The following is a 22547-nucleotide window of genomic DNA, read 5'->3' on the forward strand; positions in this document are numbered from 1 at the left end:
ACGGATTCATTTTTGTTGTTGTTATTTCTTATGGGAAAAAACGTTTTGAGCTACAAGCACCTCGAGTTACGAGCTCAGTCCTGGAACGGATTATGCTCGTACCTGGAGGTTCCACTGTACCTGGCACATATTTATTATTATTATTAAGTTATACATGACATTGGGCCCAGTTAAATTTATTTTTATTTATTTATTTATTATTTTCAATTGTACAATTAAGATAATGAGGCGGGGGGGGCACCTGCTCCATCTGTCCATTAGTGTGGTAATCCTTGGGCTGAAAAAGACTTTTTGTCATTAAAACCTTTTTGTCCTGTGACATTCCTTCCGACAGCCCAATTTCTTTCCTTTTTTTAAACGCCCATTCTTCCACTTCCACAATGCTGAAACACTTTTGTAATCCCACGGTCTGGAGGCTGAATGCTGATGGAATGATTATCCATTGACATAAAGATTTGCCCCGTGGCTGATGCGGCAGACTTCAACAGCTCCCCTATCAGAATCAGAATCGATGCAGAAGTGAACCTGAACCGCCCCAGATCCATGGAGCTCCGGTCGGCGTACCGAATTAACAAAAGGACCGGGGCATTAGTGAGACAAAACGCAGGCGTGAGAAATGTCTCCAGTCATCTATCTCATCTATCTGCAGCCTCAAGCCTGCAGAGCAAACAGGGAGAGTGATGAAATGAGGAAGTGATGGCTGCGTGCCTGAGAGACACAAATTTCATTAGGATCTAAATTTCAACTGGAGCTCATACTTAGCCCTATCCCTGTCTCACACCTAAATGTATGCTCGCGTAAGTTCAGTGAACCCGAGATGTATCAGGACAAGACAGATTGGAAGTGATGCTTAATGGATTTTTTTTTTTTTTTTTTTTTTTGGAGGGTGGGGCTTTCTTGCTGATGCCAATTCTTACTACGGCTGGTAAAAATCTAGTGCATTAACAGCATTGATTTATTTGTAAGATTAGTTACATTAACCATTTTTGATACATTGAAGCACAAAATAACACACACTATACATCCGATAATCCCACCGTCTTTATGAACACTATACATCCGATAATCCCACCGTCACATGCTGTGGAAAAGTGTTTGTTTCACTCATGCTAATGATAATATCTTAACAGCTAGCATGTCTTTGCGGTGGCTTTGACTTCAGGTCAGACTCCCAGCTGGTGTCAGAGCAGCTTCACTGAGAACAGGGCAGTAAGTAAGTCTACATCTGACAAGCCGGCTGACAAAACTGTCAGACACGGGACTTCAGACTGATTGATATTGTGGAACGACAAGGGCATCAACAAAGTTTTGAAAGAAACTTTTAGAAGTTATCTCCAGGAATGGCTAAAATTCACAATTTATATACAGTATATTACCGTATATTTTGGACTATTAGTCGCACTTTTTTTTCATCCTTTGGCTGGGTTTGCGACTTATGTTCTTATATAGTAAAATATATAATTTCACGTTTGTTATTTTCGCACTGACAGCCGCTAGAGGGCACTCTACCTGGCTGGTGCGACTTATAGTCAGGGAGATACGATAAATATGCAAAAGTAAAAGTATAAGTAAGGGTATTATACAAAAACAAATCTTGATTTTCCATCTTAATAATTTAATCATTTGGATCAGTCACAAATAAAAAAAGCTGTGAAACACAAACCTCTGATTGCTCATATTTGTTGTTCTGGCCCAGAAACGTACAAAAATACTTTTTAATTTTCACTTTAATGAATATTGATTAATCTAGATTAATCCACAGCTACCCTGTGATTAATTAGAATAAAAACATTAATCATCGGACAGCCTTTATTTTTCTGGGTTTTTTTTTTTGTCCTCCTTTTCTTGCAATCACCATTCATCTGTCACTGTGACTGATTGTGATAATCTGGTGAGCAAAACTCTTTAGGTTTTGAAGTAGTCTGGTGTTGAAGAACTGGAAAAAGAAATCCGTTAACCAAATTATTAATTGGATCTAAAACTGCTGCAGGAATACTGTTATTTTTGTGACACTGTTTCAGACATTGCATCTGCATAGAAATTCATTGGATATTGAAATACCAAAAGACTTATCCAAATATAATAACAACCAGTTGGTCTGTTTTTGTGAACAGCTTTTTCATCTTTTGCCTCATTTCCTGTTTTTTTGTTTTTATTGTTTTATTGTGTTGACGTTGAGATTATTTGACGACTTCTCCCTTCATTATTTGTTCGACTCTGCTCTCATTATGATTCCCCACCAATAATACACCTTACTGTGTTTTTGAGATAAAAAATAAAACAAACAAACTGCAAAGTAAGAAAAATGGCAGGGACGGCTAATTAATCTGACTGCAGCTGGGTATAATCCTTTGCAAACAAGCCCCAAACACAAACAAACAAATCTATGGTGCCACTGCTCTCTTTGCTTCTTAATGAGAAACATTTCATCAAGCACGCATGTGGTTTCATCCTTTAACTGCGCACCATAATAACGGTCACAGGGTCAGTGAGTCGTGGCTCCTGCTCTTCACTGTGTGGACTGGGGCTACAAACTCGCGGCTACAAACAAACGCTCCTCGCTTTTTGTCTGCAACATTCCACTTTCATTACTCGCAGCTCTCGCCCCCCCCGGCCACGTAATCAAATCCTCATTGACTGAGCGAAAACTCTTTTACTAGCACTGCAAATAGCACATTAAACACGTGCACTAATGCACACGCACGTGCACGGGCTGTTGGTTGTGCAGATTGTGGCCAATAAACATAAAATGAAAGAGCAGCACGTTTGCCAGGATGTTTATGTCTCATCTCTGCGAATCTGGTGCAACAGAAACAGCGAAACTGTGGAAGATTCCCACCGGTCGTTGCTCTGTAAACAGATGTTCATCTCAATGTTGTAGCTGATTACGACTTTAATAATTTAAGCCAGAGAATAGAGAATATTGAACTATAAATATAATGATCAAACAGCAGCTTCTATCTGAAGAAACAAAGCTGCACGGTCTCAACATTTGATGGTTTGAAATGCATCGCTGACAATAGGCCACAGCTCCATCTTAACACTCGCTGTACGGCCTTTAAATCCACCGGTCATTTCTTATTGTTTTTCTGATATAAAGTCAATAAAACGTTGGCTGTGTACAAAGTCGGCATTTACACACACTGCAGGAAAGTGTTTTCATTTCAATAAAGCAACTCGAGCACAAAATACCGTCTCAACACTCGCGCGTGCTGGACATTTGAATAATTCCAGCATTTGGATTAGTCCGGTGTTTCCCAACCGGTTTTATTTCTGACCCCATTTTGACATCAAAGTTGTTGCCACCCCTGAGACATTTTTCTTCTAGAATTAGTTTTATATATTGGAAATGCAGAGAAACCAGATTATTATTAGTTTTATATATTGGAAATGCAGAGTAACCAGATTATTGCACAAAGTTTAATAAAAATAAGTATTTTTTAAATGCACAAAGTTTAGTAAAAATAAGTATTGTTTAATCAATTACTACACATTTCAGTTGAACTCATTTGAATTCCAGGGGACCACATGTGGGGTCGAGACCCCAAGGTTGAAAAACTCTGGATTAGCCATAAGTAAAAGAGCTGTGAAACACATCTACATCTACCTGAACATCCTACCAAAACCTGTCATTTTACATGTGTGTATCTGTTCATATTCCAGTCATTTTTACACTCAGCTGTTCTTGGTACAGCTCTTGCAGTTGTTCCTCAAAAATGAACAAAGTCTTCATCACAGCTGGGGCCTGACACCCTGGAATTACCTGCCCGGAAATATTAAGTCAGTGAAGCGGTGACGGCTTTCAGCATTAATCCTTTCTCTGAATTTACAGGACTTTAAATTGGGATTTTGTTTTTTTTCCCTCAGCATTGTGTCGCCACGTTCTTCTACAGTTGTTTATTTTCTTTCATCACTCCCATGTTTTGAAGAAAATAGTTGTATCGATTATTTTATTTATTTTTGTTGTTGTTGCTTTTTTAATCACATGGATCTTGGTGATTGCTGTGACGAACAGCCAAATGCAGAAAAGCTGCTTCAGGATCAGTTGATCAGATTAATGAAAGCCTGTTGTTCACATTCACAATGGGATTAGAATATTGACGGAAATCTCCGGAAAAGACGGAAAGATTTTTTTTACATAGCTCTGGGCAGTCTTTTACTACGGAGGTCTATCACTTTCTCAGGAAAATACAGGCACAGATACATTTTATATCTTATATTTACTGCTCTATAATGTCTTAAAAAATCAGGAAGCTGAGCTACAGTTTTCTCTTTGCTTTTTAAATGCATACTTTAAGACAAAACCTGTCTGGGATTCCGTGAAAGACAGTGAGCAGTGGGTGGGCGTGGGCGCTGGTTCTGCATGTTGATTGGTCAGAAGAGAGGGACCACTTTTTTAATAAAGAGCAGTTTTGACAAAAATTGAAAATTTTTGTACAAATATTTTTTTCCTTGTGATGTTTTCTATGAATGAGTCTGGAGTCCTATACTATATACTATGGTACTACACTACCATACCATGCCATACTATGCTGTGGTACTATATCATCCTATGGTATAAGACACTATACTGTAGTGTGCTATATTATACTATACTGCAGTAAATTTATTTGTGGTATACTACATTATGCTATACACTATACTACTGTATATTACACTATACCACATAATGCTTTGGTATACTATACTATACCTATATATACTACAGTATGTGGTACATTACAGTATACTATGCAATACCATATTGTATATTATACCACATTATGCTTTGTTATATGATACAATACTGTAGCTACGTGTGGTGTAATACAGTATGTGGTACATTATGCTATGATAAACTGAGTGACTGAAAATGCTCCACCTGCGCGTTCAAATCTCCCTCTCTCTGCGATGCAACTTCCGCTTTCAGCAGCAAGTGCAGCGCAGTCACTCATTTCTCCATCCACGGCAAACACGGCAGCTCGAGGCTGGGAGGGAAACTTTGGCCAAATCACACTCACGGTCGGTCCGTCGCCGCGCATACGTCGCTGATTGCGCCGCGTCTTTGGCTTCATCATCACAGCCGGTGTCAGCGGCAGGCGACCAAGGAGAAGAAGAAGAAGAGGAAGAAGAAGAAGAGGAGGAGGAGGCGGAGGAGGAGTACAGAGCAGGAGGACAGGCTCCAGAGATAAAAATGAATATGCACAGAGACGACTCCGTGAATCTGATCTGTCGCCGTGTGCTGCGGGGCTGCTGAAGGATAAAATACAACAATCAAACAGAGAATCGAGCGACTCGCAGCGCAAACACAGGGAGCCGGGAGGAGGAGAGGAGAGGAGGAGAAGAGGAGAAGAGGAGAGGAGAGGAGAGGACTGCTGTGAGCGGGGACGCAGAGGGACTCGATCTGCATGTGAGACCGCTGCATGGTCCACACACACCGGAGGCAAGAGATGCAGCCTGCGAGCAAGCTCCTGACCCTCATCCTCCTCATCTTCATGGGCACAGAACTCACCCAAGTAGGTGTTGATTTATTTATTATCTCTAAAAAAGAACCGACATTTTCACCAAGTGTGTTTTATAGGGGTAAAAAAAAAAGAAGAAGAAGAAGAGATATAAGCCGCAGGTAATTGGCTCCATTTCCATTTAGAGATTTACCTGCTCTGGCCGCGCATTACGTTCAACCAGATTATCTGCTGGGATTACATGATGTGAATACATGGTGTCTGATTGATCCAGATGATTCTGCCCCTGTGTTGCCACAGAGAGGACCAGATATGAGGAGGCAAATATGACTCAATCCTTCATTTCCAAGTGTAGTATTATTCATATACAGTACACCAGGTATTATGTCTGTGTCTGTGTGTGTGTGTGTGTCTGTGTGTCTGTGTCTGTGTGTGTGTGTGTTTTAAATAAGGCCACTCTTTTCTGTTGCTGTTGCTGCGCTGCTCTTCAGGGCTTAACAATCAGATGCAGTGTCTCAGTGAAGGTGCTGTGAGCATGCTCAGTGACCACTGGTGACTGCCCGTCATCTAAAAGCATAACATTGCAGGACCCAGTGTTCATATTCTTCTCATATTCCTTGGAACAAACAATATCATCATCATCATCATCATCATCATCATGATGCCATAAACTGCTAGGAGTGTATGTTGGTGGGAAGAACATTGTTCTACTCATATTTCCTGTCACTCTGGTTCATCATCTGATCGTTCTGTGATAACCACTGTGATAACCTTTCATCACACACACATACACAATATTATGATACATTGTTTATCACAGCAATTTGGTAAACAAAGTTACAGAACAATAAAAAACAATAACATGTCAGTCTCGGTCTGATTTACCGATCAACTCCTGGAGGTCGTTGGCAGTAATAGTTACTGTTCCATTAAACTTTAGAATCTGAATGGACAGCGTGATAAAGGAGTGAAGGGCCAGCTGTGTTTATCGCAGGGACACAATCACCGGTGGGTTGAAGGAGTTGGTGATTTAATTGCTCCTTCATGAACACAGAGTCATATTTCACACAGGCGTTGCTCTCCTGTGAATCCACTTGCTGTTTGGTAATTGGAGACTAAAAAAAAAAAAAAAATCAAATGTGCCACTAAGGTGCTATCAATAAAGTAATCCCGATTCCCAGCCTGGCCGTGATATACTCCACTCCAAGTGACAAACTCAATAAAATGTGCCGAGGACGTGGGCTGCAGCAACCCCTGCTGCTGGCCCACGTGTTGGGAGAAAATTGATGTAATAGAAATATGCCAGCGATCAATTCTGGCAAATTTATGAGAAATGACTGTATGCTGCAAGCAGATCATTTATTTTTGAAAGAGCAACAGCTTGGCTTTGACATGGACTTTAATTTGTAAATGGATCAACGCTGCAGCCTTATACACAGCTTTAAAACCGGCCGTTTGTTTCATTCTCACAACACCGCGTTGGCTCTGTTACGGTCTCTGGACATGTAGGAGCAGAGGGCCCGTGAAAATGCTGACACAATGGAGCTGCTCGCGCTTGATTGACGGACGCCATCAGTCAGAGTGGGAATGGGCAGCAGAGGACTTAACACTTTAGGTTTCACAGCAGCAGCTCCACATCCTGCACAGGTCAAGGCCCCACGTTGTGTTACGGTCGCTCTAATGTAGCCTGAGTTGTCTGACTGAGGTTGAGTCGATATCAGTCCACCGGTTTCCTGTCCGGACGCTGACTGTGGCCCGCCTCACTTGCATGTCAGTTTCGTTGTGAAAAGTCTAATTTAAAATGTCAGAGATGTGTTTGAAAAAAACAGAAAGATTCAGAAATGTCCAGGTCCAGTGCAGCGCTGCCTTTGTGCTAAATGCTAAGCATCCTCTAAATGACCACAACAACCTCCCTGTGTTTCAGACAGCGTGGCCCATCAGCTCCCTGCCTCCTTTAAACAAACCTGATGAACACCACGCTCTGTTCTGAGGTTCTGTCCTGACTTTACTCACCTGAATCCTTTCCACTGAAGGATTTAGAAACGGCCTGGTGTTCACACAGAGCAACAGCTAGAGTGACATCTGCGCCTCACCTCGTGGCTCACAACCTAAAGCTTCTCTCTGACACCTCACCAAACAGATGGCGCTGCCGTCCCCACCCATTTCATACCATGTACCATAGGTAATCAAACACGTAATTAGCAGGTGGAGGAAAAATGTTCTACATCTCCTCATGATTGATTTTTTTTTTTTTGCTTCATATATGAGCACAATTAATTAATCAATCCTCCATTTTTAGATTTAGGTGAAACCTATACCTGTGATCTAATTCACATAAAATATTTAAATGTACTTTCGCAGCCTGTCGACTTCTGTGTTATTCAAACATAAATTATACGGAGTCCAGCAGGGGAACATTTTGATCCTGTTAAGGATTTTTTTTTTTTTTTTATGTGGAAGTCAGAAAATCAATCTGGTTTTGTGTATGTGGGGTTGAGCTGGAATGCAATATGCATGGTGAGAGTGGCAGCCGGGGTTGGGGCTATTTATTATTCAATATGGTTGTGTGAGTTATAAAGCGAGAGGGAGGGAGGGAGGGAGAGAAAGAGAGAGAGGAAACAAATGAAAGAGGTGGAGACACAGTGCATTTTGATGTGCACTCGCTGCCTTGAAAAGTGATCTGTTATCCTGTGTCTGCGTTGTGATCGGTGACATGTTGAAATGTGGTACCCGGTTCATTTGATGTGTTATTTTTATATTTGACTGTAGCCAAACAGGTGTCAGCTTGTTTGTCCTTCTATTTAGAACTCCTAAACCTTTCAGCGAGTGAATTAAAAAATATAATTACAGTTTGTCAGCAGCAGCTGTAAAATATCAAACGACAACACCTCACTCCAGTCACAGCGTCCAAACCTCCCGCCATTTTCATTTAATGATTTATTGATGAGGTATTTGTCTCTTTTTAGTCACATGTCTTTAAAACCGAACAGTCAGCGGTTGAAAAAGTCAACCTGTTACAGATGAGTGATAATTTCTTCCCCGTTTACAGAATCAGACTCCACTCTTCTATACATTAGAACTGTGTGTCAGCGGTGCGTTGACCCCGCTGCTCCTCGCTCTAATCTGTGAAGCCGTCGCTGCGGTGAGCTTTTAGCCCAAAGGTCACGAAATGAGTGGGAGCGACGAGTGACACTGAAAAGACAGGGAGAGGAGGAAGAGGAGTGGGTGAGAGTGTGATGGAGGGGAGCAGTGTGTAGGTGCAGTGAGCTTCAAATCCATCTCTGAGTTCAACCACAGAAATGCATTATGACGGTGACAGAAATAACTAGGGTTGCCGAGCCAGTCTCACTATTCTGGGGACTTCATGTATCATGCAGGGCTGCGGTTCAAACCGTGACCCTGCGTGGTTGCCTGTGGAGACAGTTTGTGGACAAACTTGCTTTCTGACTGTCAGACTTTTTCATTTCTGTAACATTAACAGAACTAAATATGAAAAAAAAATTAAAAAGTTGTTTAGTATTAGTATCGTGCATACTGAGTCACTTAAAGTCAATAATTATTAAAAAAAACTATAATCATGAACCTAAATAATCACCGTCTGCCTTGTGCATTATGAATCAATTATTAATATCAGCAACACCACAATCGGCTGCACGATGGCGCCAGAGTCTCACAAATGAAAAAGAAAACCCAGCCGCATTTTCTGACTGCAAGCATCCTCTGACTTCTGTTTCATCCATTAACCATCACAGCAATTTTTTAATTTTTTTTTTTTTTTTTTTTTTTTGTGGGGCTGGTATAACAGGAGGATAATGGTTCCAGGAACATCTTGCTGTTAAGTTTAAATGACGGTGACCACAGCTTATCGTGCATAACCTGAGGAGCTGAGGCTTTAAAAGCGCTCATTTCCCCGTCATTTGTGAGTAGAAAACAAACCCATCAGTGTGTGGTGTTTAATGTCACCTCACCGTTAATGTCGGTGTTTGCTGTCGCTCCGTCTGGGGACAGAGAGCGTGGATCCGAGCGCATCTGGCGTAACAGTTGATATAATATTACCACAACTGGACTCCAAGCTGGCTGACATCATTGCGTCTGGTGATATAGATAGATCCGTAGTACCTCCTCCTTCCTCCTCTCATCCATTCGGAGCAGCCAGTGTGTGTAGTCTGTGGCACTTAATCACAGAGCGCAGGGAGGCAGGAGGCGGGCCGTCGGCCGTGAACGAAATAGTAACAGTGAAGTGAAGAGGCAGCAGTGTGTGGGACAGCGCAGCCGGAGGAGCAGGAGCCACATCCGTCCAGAGGAGTACTCCTGCAGCTAACCTCCACTCCAAACCCCACTTGAAGCCTCTGTATCCAGTCACCCATTCCTGGTGCCGCTCGTGTTCCTCCATCCATTTCTGCCAGTTTTTTAAGGTCCGTTATCCACGTTGCGTGCGTCAGACTCGTCCGCAGCCAGGGATCCGTTTGGAGATGTCCAAAAAACGACCAGCCGAGCCGGAGTGCCGGGCGAAGCAGCAAGATGCTCTGGGCAACATGAGTCTCCGCACCTTTTGTTTCACGCTGGAACCCGTAGAATGAAGACGGCTTAACAAAGTCCAAGAGCAAGAGCGCAAAAATGTCCGTGCCTTTGCTGAAGATCGGCGTCGTGCTCAGCACCATGGCGATGATCACCAACTGGATGTCGCAGACCCTCCCCTCTCTGGTGGGGCTTAATACCACCAAGCTGTCGGCAGCACAGGGAGGGTATCCTGACCGGAGCACGGGAGTAAGTGTGCAGGTTTTTACCCTATTTCTAAAATAGCGCCCCCCCCCCCAAAAAAATATAATAATTTTTCTTTTCTTATAAGACTTAAAGTCCATTTGGACCGAGTGGACTCTCAGCGCTGTGCGCGTCCAGGACGCATTTAAACTTATTCTTTTTTCTCGAAAGCAAAATAATTCAAATTTGGAGTCTGATGTTCCTTCAGCTGATTTGTTCTCTCTTTTCACTCACGCCTGCAGGCAGTGCAGAGTTACTGCTGTCGTTTGCCATTGGTATTAATAATAGAAATATCTGCAGAAAATAAAGAAACGGCGTGACAAACGTCAGAGCGGTGTTATTTTTACCTCCGTGGAGCAGCGGGAGGTCCGGGTCTTTCTTCCCGTGCGTGACAGGATGTGAGTTTGATCAAAAACCTCAGTCTGGTCACCGGTCAGGGAGTCTGTCGAGTCTTTGTCAGAGTCTCGACAGACTCGGGCTGTCAGGGTGACGTTCAGTGGAAGGTTGGGTGTTCAAGTCCACGAGTCGACGGTGGAAGCAGTGGAGGTTACAGAGGATTTCTGAACTACTACAACTACTACTATTATTATTATTATTATAGCCTGTTTTATCTTTTTTTATGTTTTGTGTGTGTGTATATATATATATACATATATATATATATACATACAGTGTACATCTATGTGTACATCTCTATGTGTGTGTGTGTGGGGGGTTTTGGTTATTTTTCTGTAAAAACTGAACACAGTCAGAGGTCATTCTTTTCAACTTCTTTTTTTTTTCTAAATCTTCTGAAGACAAGTCCTAACGTCTAAGTCCATAATTCCACAGTCGTTGCCATCGACTGTCTATCTATTGACAAATATGATTAAAGTCACACAGAAGAGGAAAAATCCTGTCACACTGGATGCCTCACACAGACACACACACACACACACTCACACACACATGAATAATGGAGTAGCTTCAGCTGTCCTGATTGGTTGCATCTTCTCTTTGTGTGGCTTCAAAGTACACAGTCAGATGCTGCAGAACGGGTGGAGCCTGGTGGTTAGTGTGGTCCAGATGGGGGATGTGGAGAACAGCTGTGGTACAAAGAGTGGACCGCGCACTTTAACTGGAGACCCCCCCCCCCCCCCCCCCCCCCGTATTTCCCCATGTCATTGTCGGAGCTGTTTCTCCCTCTCCGCCGTCTTCCCGTCTCCTCTGCCCTAATTTTCTATTTCCTCCGTGTCTTCATCCCCAGGTGTTGCCAGCAAACCCAGAGGAATCGTGGCAGGTGTACAGTTCAGCCCAGGATAGTGAGGGGAGGTGTGTCTGCACCGTGGTGGCGCCCCAGCAGTCCATGTGTTCACGAGATGCCCGCACGAAACAACTGAGGCAGCTGTTAGAGAAGGTAAACACAGCTTAACAGTTCGACAAAACACGCGACCCCTGCCGTCAGAGTCCGACGGCACGCGGATAAAAACGACCTTTTGGTCCTGATCGCCACGGCACCCGGAGACACAAACACACGTTACCTCGTTCATGTGGTATTCACATCGCCTCTGCCTGTTGGACAGGAATAGAAATGATGCTCTAATGAGCTCCCTGGAAACCCAACAGGCATCATGGGAGGCAGCGCTGCACTGAATCTGTGAGGTTCTATTGTTCTGAACTCATGCAGAGAAGCGCGTCTAATGATGCAACCCAGTTCAACAGTCTCGCGCTAACACTACTGCTTTATAGACCAAAGGCTGATGTGAACCTTTTATGACAAGACATCTAGCCTCGGATAATCCTCTCGCCTCACAAACATGTACTATAAATACTACCCACCAAGTAGTATAAACCCCCCACCCACTCAGAGATCCATAGTATAATGTGTGTACATGCACTTCTCTCATGTTTTTTCATCTCCGTCTCCAGGTCCAGAACATGACCCAGTCCATCCAAGTACTGGACCAGCGGACTCAGAGGGACCTCCAGTATGTGGAAAAAATGGAGGTCCAGCTCCGAGGTTTGGAAACCAAGTTCAGGCAGGTGGAGGAGAACCACAAGCAGAACATCGCTAAGCAATACAAGGTGAGGAGCCATGTTGGTCTCACACATTCATCACCCATCCCACCAATGTTGGTCTCACACATTCATCACCCATTCCACCCAAACCACTCTCAGCTAATTTAGCTAATTTTACACAGTCTAACCTTCGTTGCACTTGAGTGCCCCCTGTATGCAGATGGTTGGGACTACCCCAGACCAAAATGTCAATCAAATCTGGCTTTGTATATTTAATGCTAAAACCTTAAATATATACAAGTAAGTAGTTGAATACTTAATACATATATTTAAACACATGACAATATATTGTTTCTAATCTTATACCTTAAAAATCACGTCTCTTTGATGGTAGAATGATGGAGACCAAAGACCAAAGAGCAGTGGTTCTCAGTGGGGGCTGTGTCCCCCTGGGATTACTGGAAAGCCTTTAAAGGGGCATTTGAAAGACCAAAGACCAGTGGTTCTCAGTGGGGGCTGTCCCCCCCCTGGAAAGCCTTTAAAGGGGCATTTGAAATGTGAAGGAAATTAAGATTTTGAAAATAGTTTGAAATGGTTAGTAATTTTGAAACATTTTGACACAATATCAATATATTTTCATCAACTGAATTGAATTTCAATATAAGCTGTTTATTTCAATAAACACTCAGATTCGTGTGGTTTGACCCCAAACTGACCCACGGGTCACATGTCAAAAACCGACTCGACAACTGAAACAAGAGCCGTGGATAAAATTGTAGCATCAGTGTTGCTAAAAAAAACATGGAGGGACAAATACCAGAGATTATTGAAACCAGGTTATTGATGGGAAGTTAGGGTTAGGGTTAGCAAGCCTCAATTGATGGGAAGTTAGGGTTAGGGTTAGGGTTAGCAAGCCTCGTTGCACATTAATTGACAATTGATTAATTTCTAATTTCATTATTGTTAACTGCAGAAACAAATATTTGTATAAATGATTATTAACATTTTTAACAGATTTTAATTCAATTTATTTTAATATTTAATTTAGTTTGTCTTAGCAAATGTTTTGCCTAAACATTTTCACCAAGTAAAACGTTTAAAACAGCATCAAACTTTTTTGTAATGTTCACCCTTTATTTAATCCAAATTAAACAATTTCGTTGACTTATACAGTAGTTTGAAGACTAATTCAAATATTCATCTCGTATTTGTGTCCTCACATTCAGTAGTAATAACGTTATAGCTGTGTCCACGTCATTTCATCTGCACAACTACACGTTTGTAATTTATGCATGCTGAAAAAAACAAAAACAAACCTCTACGCAATCAAGGCCGCATCCAGTGAATGTGTCCAGCGTCCTTACGTGTCATACGCTAAGTGTCTGCTTGTTTGTTTGTTTGTTTGTTTGTGTGCTTGTTAGCTAGGTTAGCAAGCTCCAGCCCCTGTCAACAGCCTGTCATTTTCTTGCTTGCAGGGCTAACTTTAAGACATGTAAAGAGAGCCACAGGGAAGAAGAGGCAGGTCTAATCCAGATTCCCCTGAACTGGGCCCCAGTACTGAGTGCATTTGGGTGTTAATTAAGTTCATTTATCTTTAGCATCATTAAGACTAAGAAACCCCGCCCTTTTCCAAATCAACCAACCACTGATCTCTTCCTGCATGTTACTGCTGTCAGTTTTCCATCTAAGAGCTTTTTTCTAAGGTACATTAATATTATTATTATTATTATTATTATTATTATTATTATTGCTGTAATGCATTTTATTTTCTTTGGCTTTTGTCTATGCATATTTGGTTACTCTTACAAATCTATACGTAAAACTATAGACGTACAATTCAAGACACTTTGTTGTTTGTGACATGTAAAAGCATGTAACCCTTACTACGATGTTGCATTTTAAACGATGATGACCAATAAAGAGCTTTCCCAATTGTTGTCAGTGTATCGAGGGCTTGCTTTTTTTTTTATTGGCCGGTCACTGCCGGGACGGAGCCTGCTCTGCTCGTCCAGCGGGTGGACGTATTTTCCAGGGTTTGTTTGCTCGGACACACGCCTGCATCGACACACGGCAGTTATCACACACACATCCAACGCACACAGACACACTAAAAACACACAAACAGGGGTCTTCATGTCAGTGGAGAGGCAGGATAGAGTCAGAGTAGCCAGGTCAGACAGGTGTTTTTATTTTCTTTCTGGACAGCGGGACTCCTTTTGTTTTGGGCATGACACTCAACCCAGCTTATTCTAATCCTTTCAGGCCATTAAAGCGAAAATGGAGGAGCTTAGACCGTTGATACCAGTGTTGGAGGAGTACAAAGCCGATGCCAAATTGGTATTGCAGTTTAAGGAGGAGGTCCAGAATCTGACGTCAGTTCTAAGCGAACTTCAGGAGGAGATGGGAGCCTATGACTACGAGGAGCTCCACAACAGAGTGTCAAATCTTGAGGAGAGACTGCGAGCATGCATGCAAAAATTAGGTAGGCACAGAAAGCTGTCGGTACACGACTCACGCATGCACCAACACCCCCACTGACATACAGTATGTTGTGACTGGCCACAGGGAGATTTGTAGGCACACTGACATGAAAACATGACTGAAACCATTCTCATTCAATTTGAATGCATTTGTGATCGTTCACTCCGTCACTTTTGTGCAGGTGGATTCCGTTGTGAACTTTTCAATTAAATGGATAGAAATTAGTCGGATGCTAATATAAAACAATAAACCCCTGACACTGCTAACATCCATGTAGAAAACAATTCTCCTGCAAAATATACTTTTTTAAAAATGACTTTCCACTCAAATAAATAATTAAAATTCTCCTGCAAAATATACTTTTTTAAAATTAATAGTTAATTAACTTTTACTAATTTGTTAGAATCTCCTTTTGACTTAGGCCCTGGAAATGTTTGATTTTCCCCCTAAATTTTTTAAAAAACAACAACAACTAAAAAATAAAAGAATTCAAGCACCTCCATATTTACCTGTTAACTTTGCTAAAACCTGCCCCCAGAAAGGTCCTGGTTTTATCCAGTCCCCGCACCACAGGTTGATTGCATCCTCTGTGAACCCAGGCCGTGGCGACCCCTGCTAAAAGGGAAAAAGCCCAAAGTGATTCTTCGTCAACTTTATTTTGTTACATTGAAACACAGAATATATCTATATAAAAAAACCCTGTGGAACACGATTGGTTTCCCAAACTTTTTTTGTGCCAAGAACCGGTCAGCTGGTATCAGCCGTTACTGCGGACCAGTAATACCGCGCCATCGTTGAAGGTTCAATTTTTGTAATAGAACATCTTTTTGACTTAATTCTGGAGTCTGAATGACCTGTAGTTTTTCCAAATTATCATTTAATAAAAAAAGTAAAGGAGTAAATCAGTAAAACTAAAGTACATTTTTTCCGAGTCCGAGTCCGACTGCGGTCCGGTACCAAATGACCTATGGGCCAGCACCGGTCCCCGGACCGGAGATTGGGAACCCCTGCTTTAGGGTGTATAATGAAATACAAAGGAAAATGATTAAATTCATAAAATAAAGTCTCTCAGTGACGAGTAACTCTCTCGGCTCCAGAGTCCAGACCTCACTCCTCATCTTTGCTTTTATCCCCAAAGTCAGCGTCTTCACACCTCTGTCACAGCCCACAGTGCTAATAGATGCACACCCACGTGACAGTGACTAACATATACTGCAACACTTACATGCAGCACATCACGGGTATGTTGTGTCCCTGGATGTAATTATTCACTGTGCACAATGACGGAGCAACAGTGACAAAAGCATTTGTGTACTTTTTTTTTTTTTTGAAGGAGCATTGAGTGAATTTTAAATGAATGCAGATGAAAAAGCAGCCGTGCACTCCGGCTCCACGGCCGACACGTACGTTATTCACGATCTACTGGACTGGAGCGGGACGTGTTCTTTTTTTTTTCTGTTTTTACTCCCATTTCAGCTCAGTGCTCTTCACACTTGGTCAGATTGTCCAGAGATAGCAGGAGGTTTCTGTGTGAGTGTGTGTTTAAGATCACACGAGAAAAAAGGTGAGGTCACACGGTGTGGGACTGGATCAGGGGGAACACAGAGAGTGGCTATCCCTTTCATCTTCACACCACTGCAAAGGCGCTCATGCATAGTGTGCACAAATACACTCTCCGGCTCAGACCCGACATTGAGCTTGAACCTGGGAAGGTCACCTGCCATATTAGCAGCCGCAAAACAACAACAACAGGGGGAAAAAATGGAGAGGACAGGAGAAATTTAGGTCCTGAATTATAGATGGAGTGACTGGAGGAGCTGGCAGAGGGTGGCAGGGGGGAAGGAGAATGAATGATAAAGTGAAAGTGAGCCGAAAAAGTGAAAGGGAGTAAGTAGCGTCCCTGCAGAGCTGTCCTTCAAGCTGTTTTCTGCCAAAGAGACTAACAGCCCAGCGACTGCTGGGACACAACGGTCATCGATCAGAGGGGCGCGCCAGCTTGCCCGGCAGTAATCAAATAAATAAATCACTCCGTGTTTCAGCGACGTGGAGCCACAAAGAGCTTTAGGCTAATCTGAACTCTTCAACCCAAAATACTGATGAATATTACACGGAGGTCAGAACGGCGTAAAAGCCCTTCTGCCATCTGTTCATCCGTCATCGCTGTCGCCTTCTTTTCCCTTTAAACAGCAAATGTATACATTTAGTGCAGATCATGTGGCACTCAGAGAAAAGAGCCTCGTGTAATGAGATGAATTCAGCACCATTAGCAGCATCAAAACATCACCGAGGTGTAATGTGTTGCACGCTCAGTCACGTAGAAGTTGTCTGGTTTTAACAGCGTGACAGTAAATGTCTCACCATCCTGATTCAAATCTTGCTGAATCCTAAATAGCCTGTGTGACATCACCAGTGACGTCAAGAGGAAGGGGGAGGGAGGGGGGGATGAAATGCTCACGATCAGACTAGAGTTCTTTTTTAACTGTAAAAATTACATGTTTTCTGTGGTTTTAAGACATTTCTTTACAAATGAATGGATCAGAGCAGTTGCTACTTACTGTATTTTGATCACTGGTTTAAATAGTCAAATTATTATTATTATGTATATAGAATTATTTTATTTAAACTTTTATTTAATCATGCTAACAATAATTACCATAGCTATGATGAGTGATGATGACATTTTAGGTGTAGTAAGAAATTATTTTAAATTAGGTTTAGTCAACATGGTCCAACAGAACATATTAACATGTTCATTAGATTTACTGAACTCTAATGAATGCATCAATACCTTTGGTTTTCGTCTGTTAGCCCCGCATATCTTTACATTTAGTTCTTGTTTAGGTTTCATCTTAGAAGGAAAGGTTGTTTACTTTCACTTTGATAAACTAAGTCGAGAGAATTCACACTGCAACTAACAAAGTCATGAACGACACAAAAGCCATACATTTGAGCAGATTTTCGAAATAATTCCAAAAGATGAGCTAAAAAGCTTGCTAGCAGCTGCTAGCATCTGTTCCAAATGGTCAACAATGTACAAACACTTTAAACTAAAACACGTTATAAAGGCAAATGTGTCAATAAAGGGTTTTAGTGAGCAGTTAAAGCCTCGTATTAAAGGTTAATATTGAATATTTTATTATTATTTGATCTCTTCCTTTAGGTTTTGCATTCGTTCTGCCCTGTGCTCTGTGCCAGGCACATTCAGGCCAGATGGGGATTAGAGTCAGTGTTGATCTCTGGAATACACATCCATTAGCACCCACCGTAGTAAGCAGGCTGCCATAGTTGTTGTCATCTAAAGATAGATGCCTGATTAGTAGTAAAGTAAGTTAAAAAAAAAAGAATCAATGGAAAGTGTATTACTGTGGCCTTTAATCCTACTAAAGGTTATGTAAGGGTCTCAACCCCCACCGTAGTGGATAGTAAATGCTTCTCGTGAGGCCATGTGTTCGTCTGTCACACACCACTGAGGTGCGATGCCCACAGACGTTCACAGCCGCGGCATATGCTGCACACAGAGGCACAAAAACACTGCAAAATCACAAGAGTCTCCGTGAGTGGGGCGTAAAACCAGAGCAGAGAAAAACAAAGGACGCACACTGGGTTTTAAACCAAGGGGTGAGGTGACCTTTCCCAGAAATTAGGAATAATTATTTAGAATATGAGTAAAAAAGGGAAACAGAGTGTTATTCAAATAAAAACATGTTAATGAATACTCCAAATGAGACGTCGTCACAGTCCTGCTCTTTAAATTAGCACATCAAAACGATCCATTATACTAATAGGGGAAAAAATTAACTCGTCAGAAATCATCCAGTTGACCTTTCGCTGAAATGTCCCATGAAAAATGGCCCCTGTCTAAATGACTGCACGGATTTCACTGATGAGTTTGGAGGCGTATTCTGATGCGGTAAAACCGTGGCTCTAATTTCTATCCGTGCTCATTAGAAGCGGCACATTAAGCGGGAGCTGCTCGGAGCCACGAGGGAATCAGAGTCCGACGTTAGTTTTGTAGGGTTTATATTAACACCTCTGCAAACTCTAATTAACACTGCAGCGTCCTACCAGCAGAACACGGATGGTTTTTTCCTGTTTCCTCTTCATCTCACCTCCTCACACATCTGCACACAGAGTAAAACAGGCATTAGCATGTGTGAAGTGAATAACAAGCAGCTGCTGTACAGTTCAGCCACAGTGAGACAACACTGATGCAGGCAAACTCATTTACACTTTGAATAAAGTGACTCTGCTGTAAGTGAATACCGTTGAAAGAGAACGGGTTTTCCAGGTGTCACTCCGGATTTTCCCATTTCTTTGCAGCATGCGGGAAACTGACAGGCATCAGTGATCCCATCACCATCAAGACCTCTGGATCCAGGTTTGGATCCTGGATGACTGACCCTCTGGCACCTGAAGGAGACACACGGGTAAGTTCTGCTGCACACGGTGATGAATAAATGTGAGTCAAAAAGTTCTAGGACAGATGTTGGCAGTTGAAATGGTGTCTGATTTGAAGCTGAAACATTAAGACAGACGTCTCTCCGTTTCATTTGATCAGGGGTTTTCAGCCTTAAAAAGGTGGTTTTAAAGTTGGAGCATTTTGAAACCAACCTGGAATCCAAACCTGGTAAAATAGCGAAACTTTTCGCGTCTATTCTCACACTCAAAAAAATACCCCAGAATTTCACAACAAAGGGATTTTCTTATTAAACACTACCTGACTTCCTTCTTTTGGAGATGAATACCTCCGCACATGTCTCATCGCTTTCTCTGCTCTTTTATAGTACAGGGATTTTCAAAGGTTGGTGCCCAGGGGTGTGCACGAGCTGCCACTAGGGGGTGCGCAAGATAAAAAAATGAATGCAAAAATGGACACAACCTGCCACTAGGGGGTGCGCAAGATAAAACAATGAATGCAAAAATGTACACATTTAGCTTTAGTTTATGACATCATTACACATGTAAATTTTCATCTCATAATTTCTGTGACCTGAGCCACGCAGCATACATGCGGAAAATAAACATCACCTCAAAAGAAACAGGTTCGATTCCCTCTACTGCATATAAAACTCCTCGTCCCCGAAGATCTGCACATAAGTTTTGCCCACTCCAAATTCAATGACGACCTTTCCCTATAATTGATGGCCCTGACTGGGAAAAGTAACACCCCGTGTTAATTGCCCTCTCACCGTCTATCAGCTGATTGCATCTGGTTCTCTGGTTTTTCCAAGCGCAGCCTCTGTCGGCTCCTTAATGAGCTTCCGTTAATAAAACCTACTTAATATGAAACGCAGAGGAAGGGAAGGGGATCTTTATGGTTTTAACAAGAAGCTGCAGCTCTGTGAGAAAAGAGGCCGCTGGAAATTTGTCTGCTGAGCATGAACACTTTTTTTTATTGAATTAAAAAAAAAAAAAGACGGGCATTTCAATGTCACAAGGGAGGAGAGAGACGAGGAAGCTGAGAACCAATGTCATGCAGTGCAGTAAATGTTTTGGATTATCCTGACTTCTAAATGCTTTAGGTCTGTGTCCGAGGTGAAGCTTTCCATTGAGATAAATTACACCCAGCACATACATTCAGGCCAATTTCCGTAGCAATAAAGAGGTTTTGAACCAAAGTGGCGTAAGGTGCTGAATTATCAAAGATAAGCACCCAGAGAATGAGTGTGATTGACAGAGGCAGACAAGGGGTTTATCACTTCTTTTCATCTTTCCGTTTTCTTACCCTCGATTTTTCTGGGCCTGTCACGACCCATTTATTTGATGTAAGGTATGTTTTCACAGCAGTATATGAGAACAGGTAAAGGCGGTGTGGTGGGTGGGAGTGGGAGTGGGAGTGGGCTTCTCAGTCCCGCTGAGACGGAGGAAGTGTTAAAGCTTCCAGCTGCTTCAGGGTGAACCTCTCGGCCCACGACCACAGCTACCAACGGGAAGCTGGGTTGATGCGTCAGAGATAGACTTTTTTTTTGGAATGACAGGCATTATCCCCGCTGGGCCTGCTGATGCCACCCTGTGGCTATCATCCGGACTGTTCGTATTCAGAGGCTGCCAGCCTACGGCTGCGTGTGCGCCTTGATGTCTTGGCATTAAATTAATTGAGATGCTTGTTTATGACCATCTATGATTTACTCAGTGCCTGATCTGTAGACAGATGATGAGTGACAGGTTTGTTATGTCTATTTACAAAATGGACGTGTTTGTGGCGTTGATTAATCTGTGAGATTATTAAGATTATAGATTACAGATAGATTTTAACATGATTTAATCCATGGGCAGAATAACGGGTACAGTATATCCAGAAACAACACTGTCCAACCGCTTGTTGTTGCTCTGATACACAGTCGATAGATGTACAAGTATATATATATTTAAAAAAGATGCACGAGTTTAAAATTCCATTGCAACACCCAACTGTTATTTGGCTTCCTTTCCCATCAATATACGAAAAAAAAAAGATATTCAGGAATATCAGATTTAAACAAATTCCGGGACTGTTGCTACTTTATTCTAATGCTCTTCTCTTTCTCTGTTCATTGTGTTCAGGTCTGGTACATGGATGGATACCACAACAACCGCTTTGTGCGGGAGTACAAGTCGATGCACGACTTCATGAACTCGGACAACTTCACGTCTCACCGGCTGCCCCACCCGTGGTCAGGAACAGGTCAGGTGGTCTACAACGGCTCCATCTACTTTAATAAATTCCAGAGCCACGTCATCATCAAGTTTGACTTCCGCACCTCCTCCATCAGCAAGTCCCGGCAGCTCGATGACGCCGGCTTCAACAATGCCTACCACTACGCCTGGGGTGGTCATTCTGACATTGACCTCATGGTGGACGAGGGGGGGCTGTGGGCCGTCTACGCCACCAACAAAAATGCTGGCAACATTGTGATCAGCAAGCTGAACCCCAACACCCTTCAGATCGTCAAAAGCTGGACAACCGGCCACCCAAAGAGGAGTGCCGGCGAGTCTTTTATGATCTGTGGCACACTTTACGTTACCAATGGCTACTCTGGAGGTACTAAGGTGTACTACGCCTACTCCACCAACTCCTCTACCTACGAGTACATAGACATTGCCTTCCAAAATAAGTACTCGCATATCTCCATGTTGGACTACAACCCTCGTGACCGCGCCCTCTATGCTTGGAACAATGGCCACCAGGTCCTTTATAACGTGACATTGTTCCACGTTATTCGCTCCGAAGGACTGTAACTGTGGGAAAACATACCTTCACTCATAATGTCTGTGTAGAAATCTACCTGTGTACAAAATATATCGGCGAAAGAAAAAGACTCACCGACTCGGCGGCCAAACTATTCTATTTATAATCAGATATCCTTTACTAAGGACAGAATCAACAGAGAATGCAAAGTGAAATAAATGTGCATATACTGTAGACACTGGGGAAAAGAAAACATTTAAACTGAAGAGTTTCATTCTAAAATTTATAAATATTTAAAAAAGAAAAAGAAAATATATCAAGTACTATCAAAGTCACAGATTATCAAAACAGCTGTAAATAAAAGACTTGAAAAGTTAGTCATAGTTGACTTTATTTTGATAGCTGTCATCATTCTGTTAGAGGTATTTTATTTTGGAATGAAACTCTGTTTCCACATAGAAAATGATTGTAGTCAATATATCAGATGTAACAGAATAAGAACAGATGCCAAAAAAAAAAAAGTAAATGAACATCACGCCTTTTTATATAACCTTATATCCAAATAAGCTCATTCCCTCGGCTCCGGCTCTTCCGCAGAATTCCTCCCAGCTGAAGTTTTTCTTCTGGTCATTGGGGTGTCCTGCGACAAGGACTATATCAAACTTAAGGATCCCCATGTACCACGGACAACACAGAAA

General features: G+C 42.3%; 1 protein-coding gene across 2 annotated transcripts; it reads left to right on the plus strand.

Moving 5' to 3' along the window:
• The first annotated feature begins 4872 nt into the window (after positions 1-4872).
• olfm1b (olfactomedin 1b) lies at positions 4873-22541 on the plus strand. Of its 2 annotated transcripts, none has more exons than XM_008325751.3 (6): positions 4873-5495; positions 11449-11598; positions 12111-12266; positions 14463-14682; positions 19002-19108; positions 21225-22541. In XM_008325751.3, the coding sequence occupies exons 1-6, from the start codon at positions 5403-5405 to the stop codon at positions 21897-21899; spliced, it is 1401 nt and encodes a 466-aa protein (XP_008323973.1). In that variant the 5' UTR covers positions 4873-5402; the 3' UTR covers positions 21900-22541. The 2 variants fall into 2 exon arrangements, with proteins under 2 accessions (XP_008323973.1, XP_008323972.1); XM_008325750.3 differs by lacking the exon at positions 4873-5495 and adding an exon at positions 9229-10208.
• Positions 22542-22547: the final 6 nt, after the last annotated feature.

Source organism: Cynoglossus semilaevis, chromosome 14 (assembly GCF_000523025.1).
Source record: "Cynoglossus semilaevis isolate Cse_v1.0 chromosome 14, Cse_v1.0, whole genome shotgun sequence".
Lineage (NCBI taxonomy): Eukaryota > Metazoa > Chordata > Actinopteri > Pleuronectiformes > Cynoglossidae > Cynoglossus > Cynoglossus semilaevis.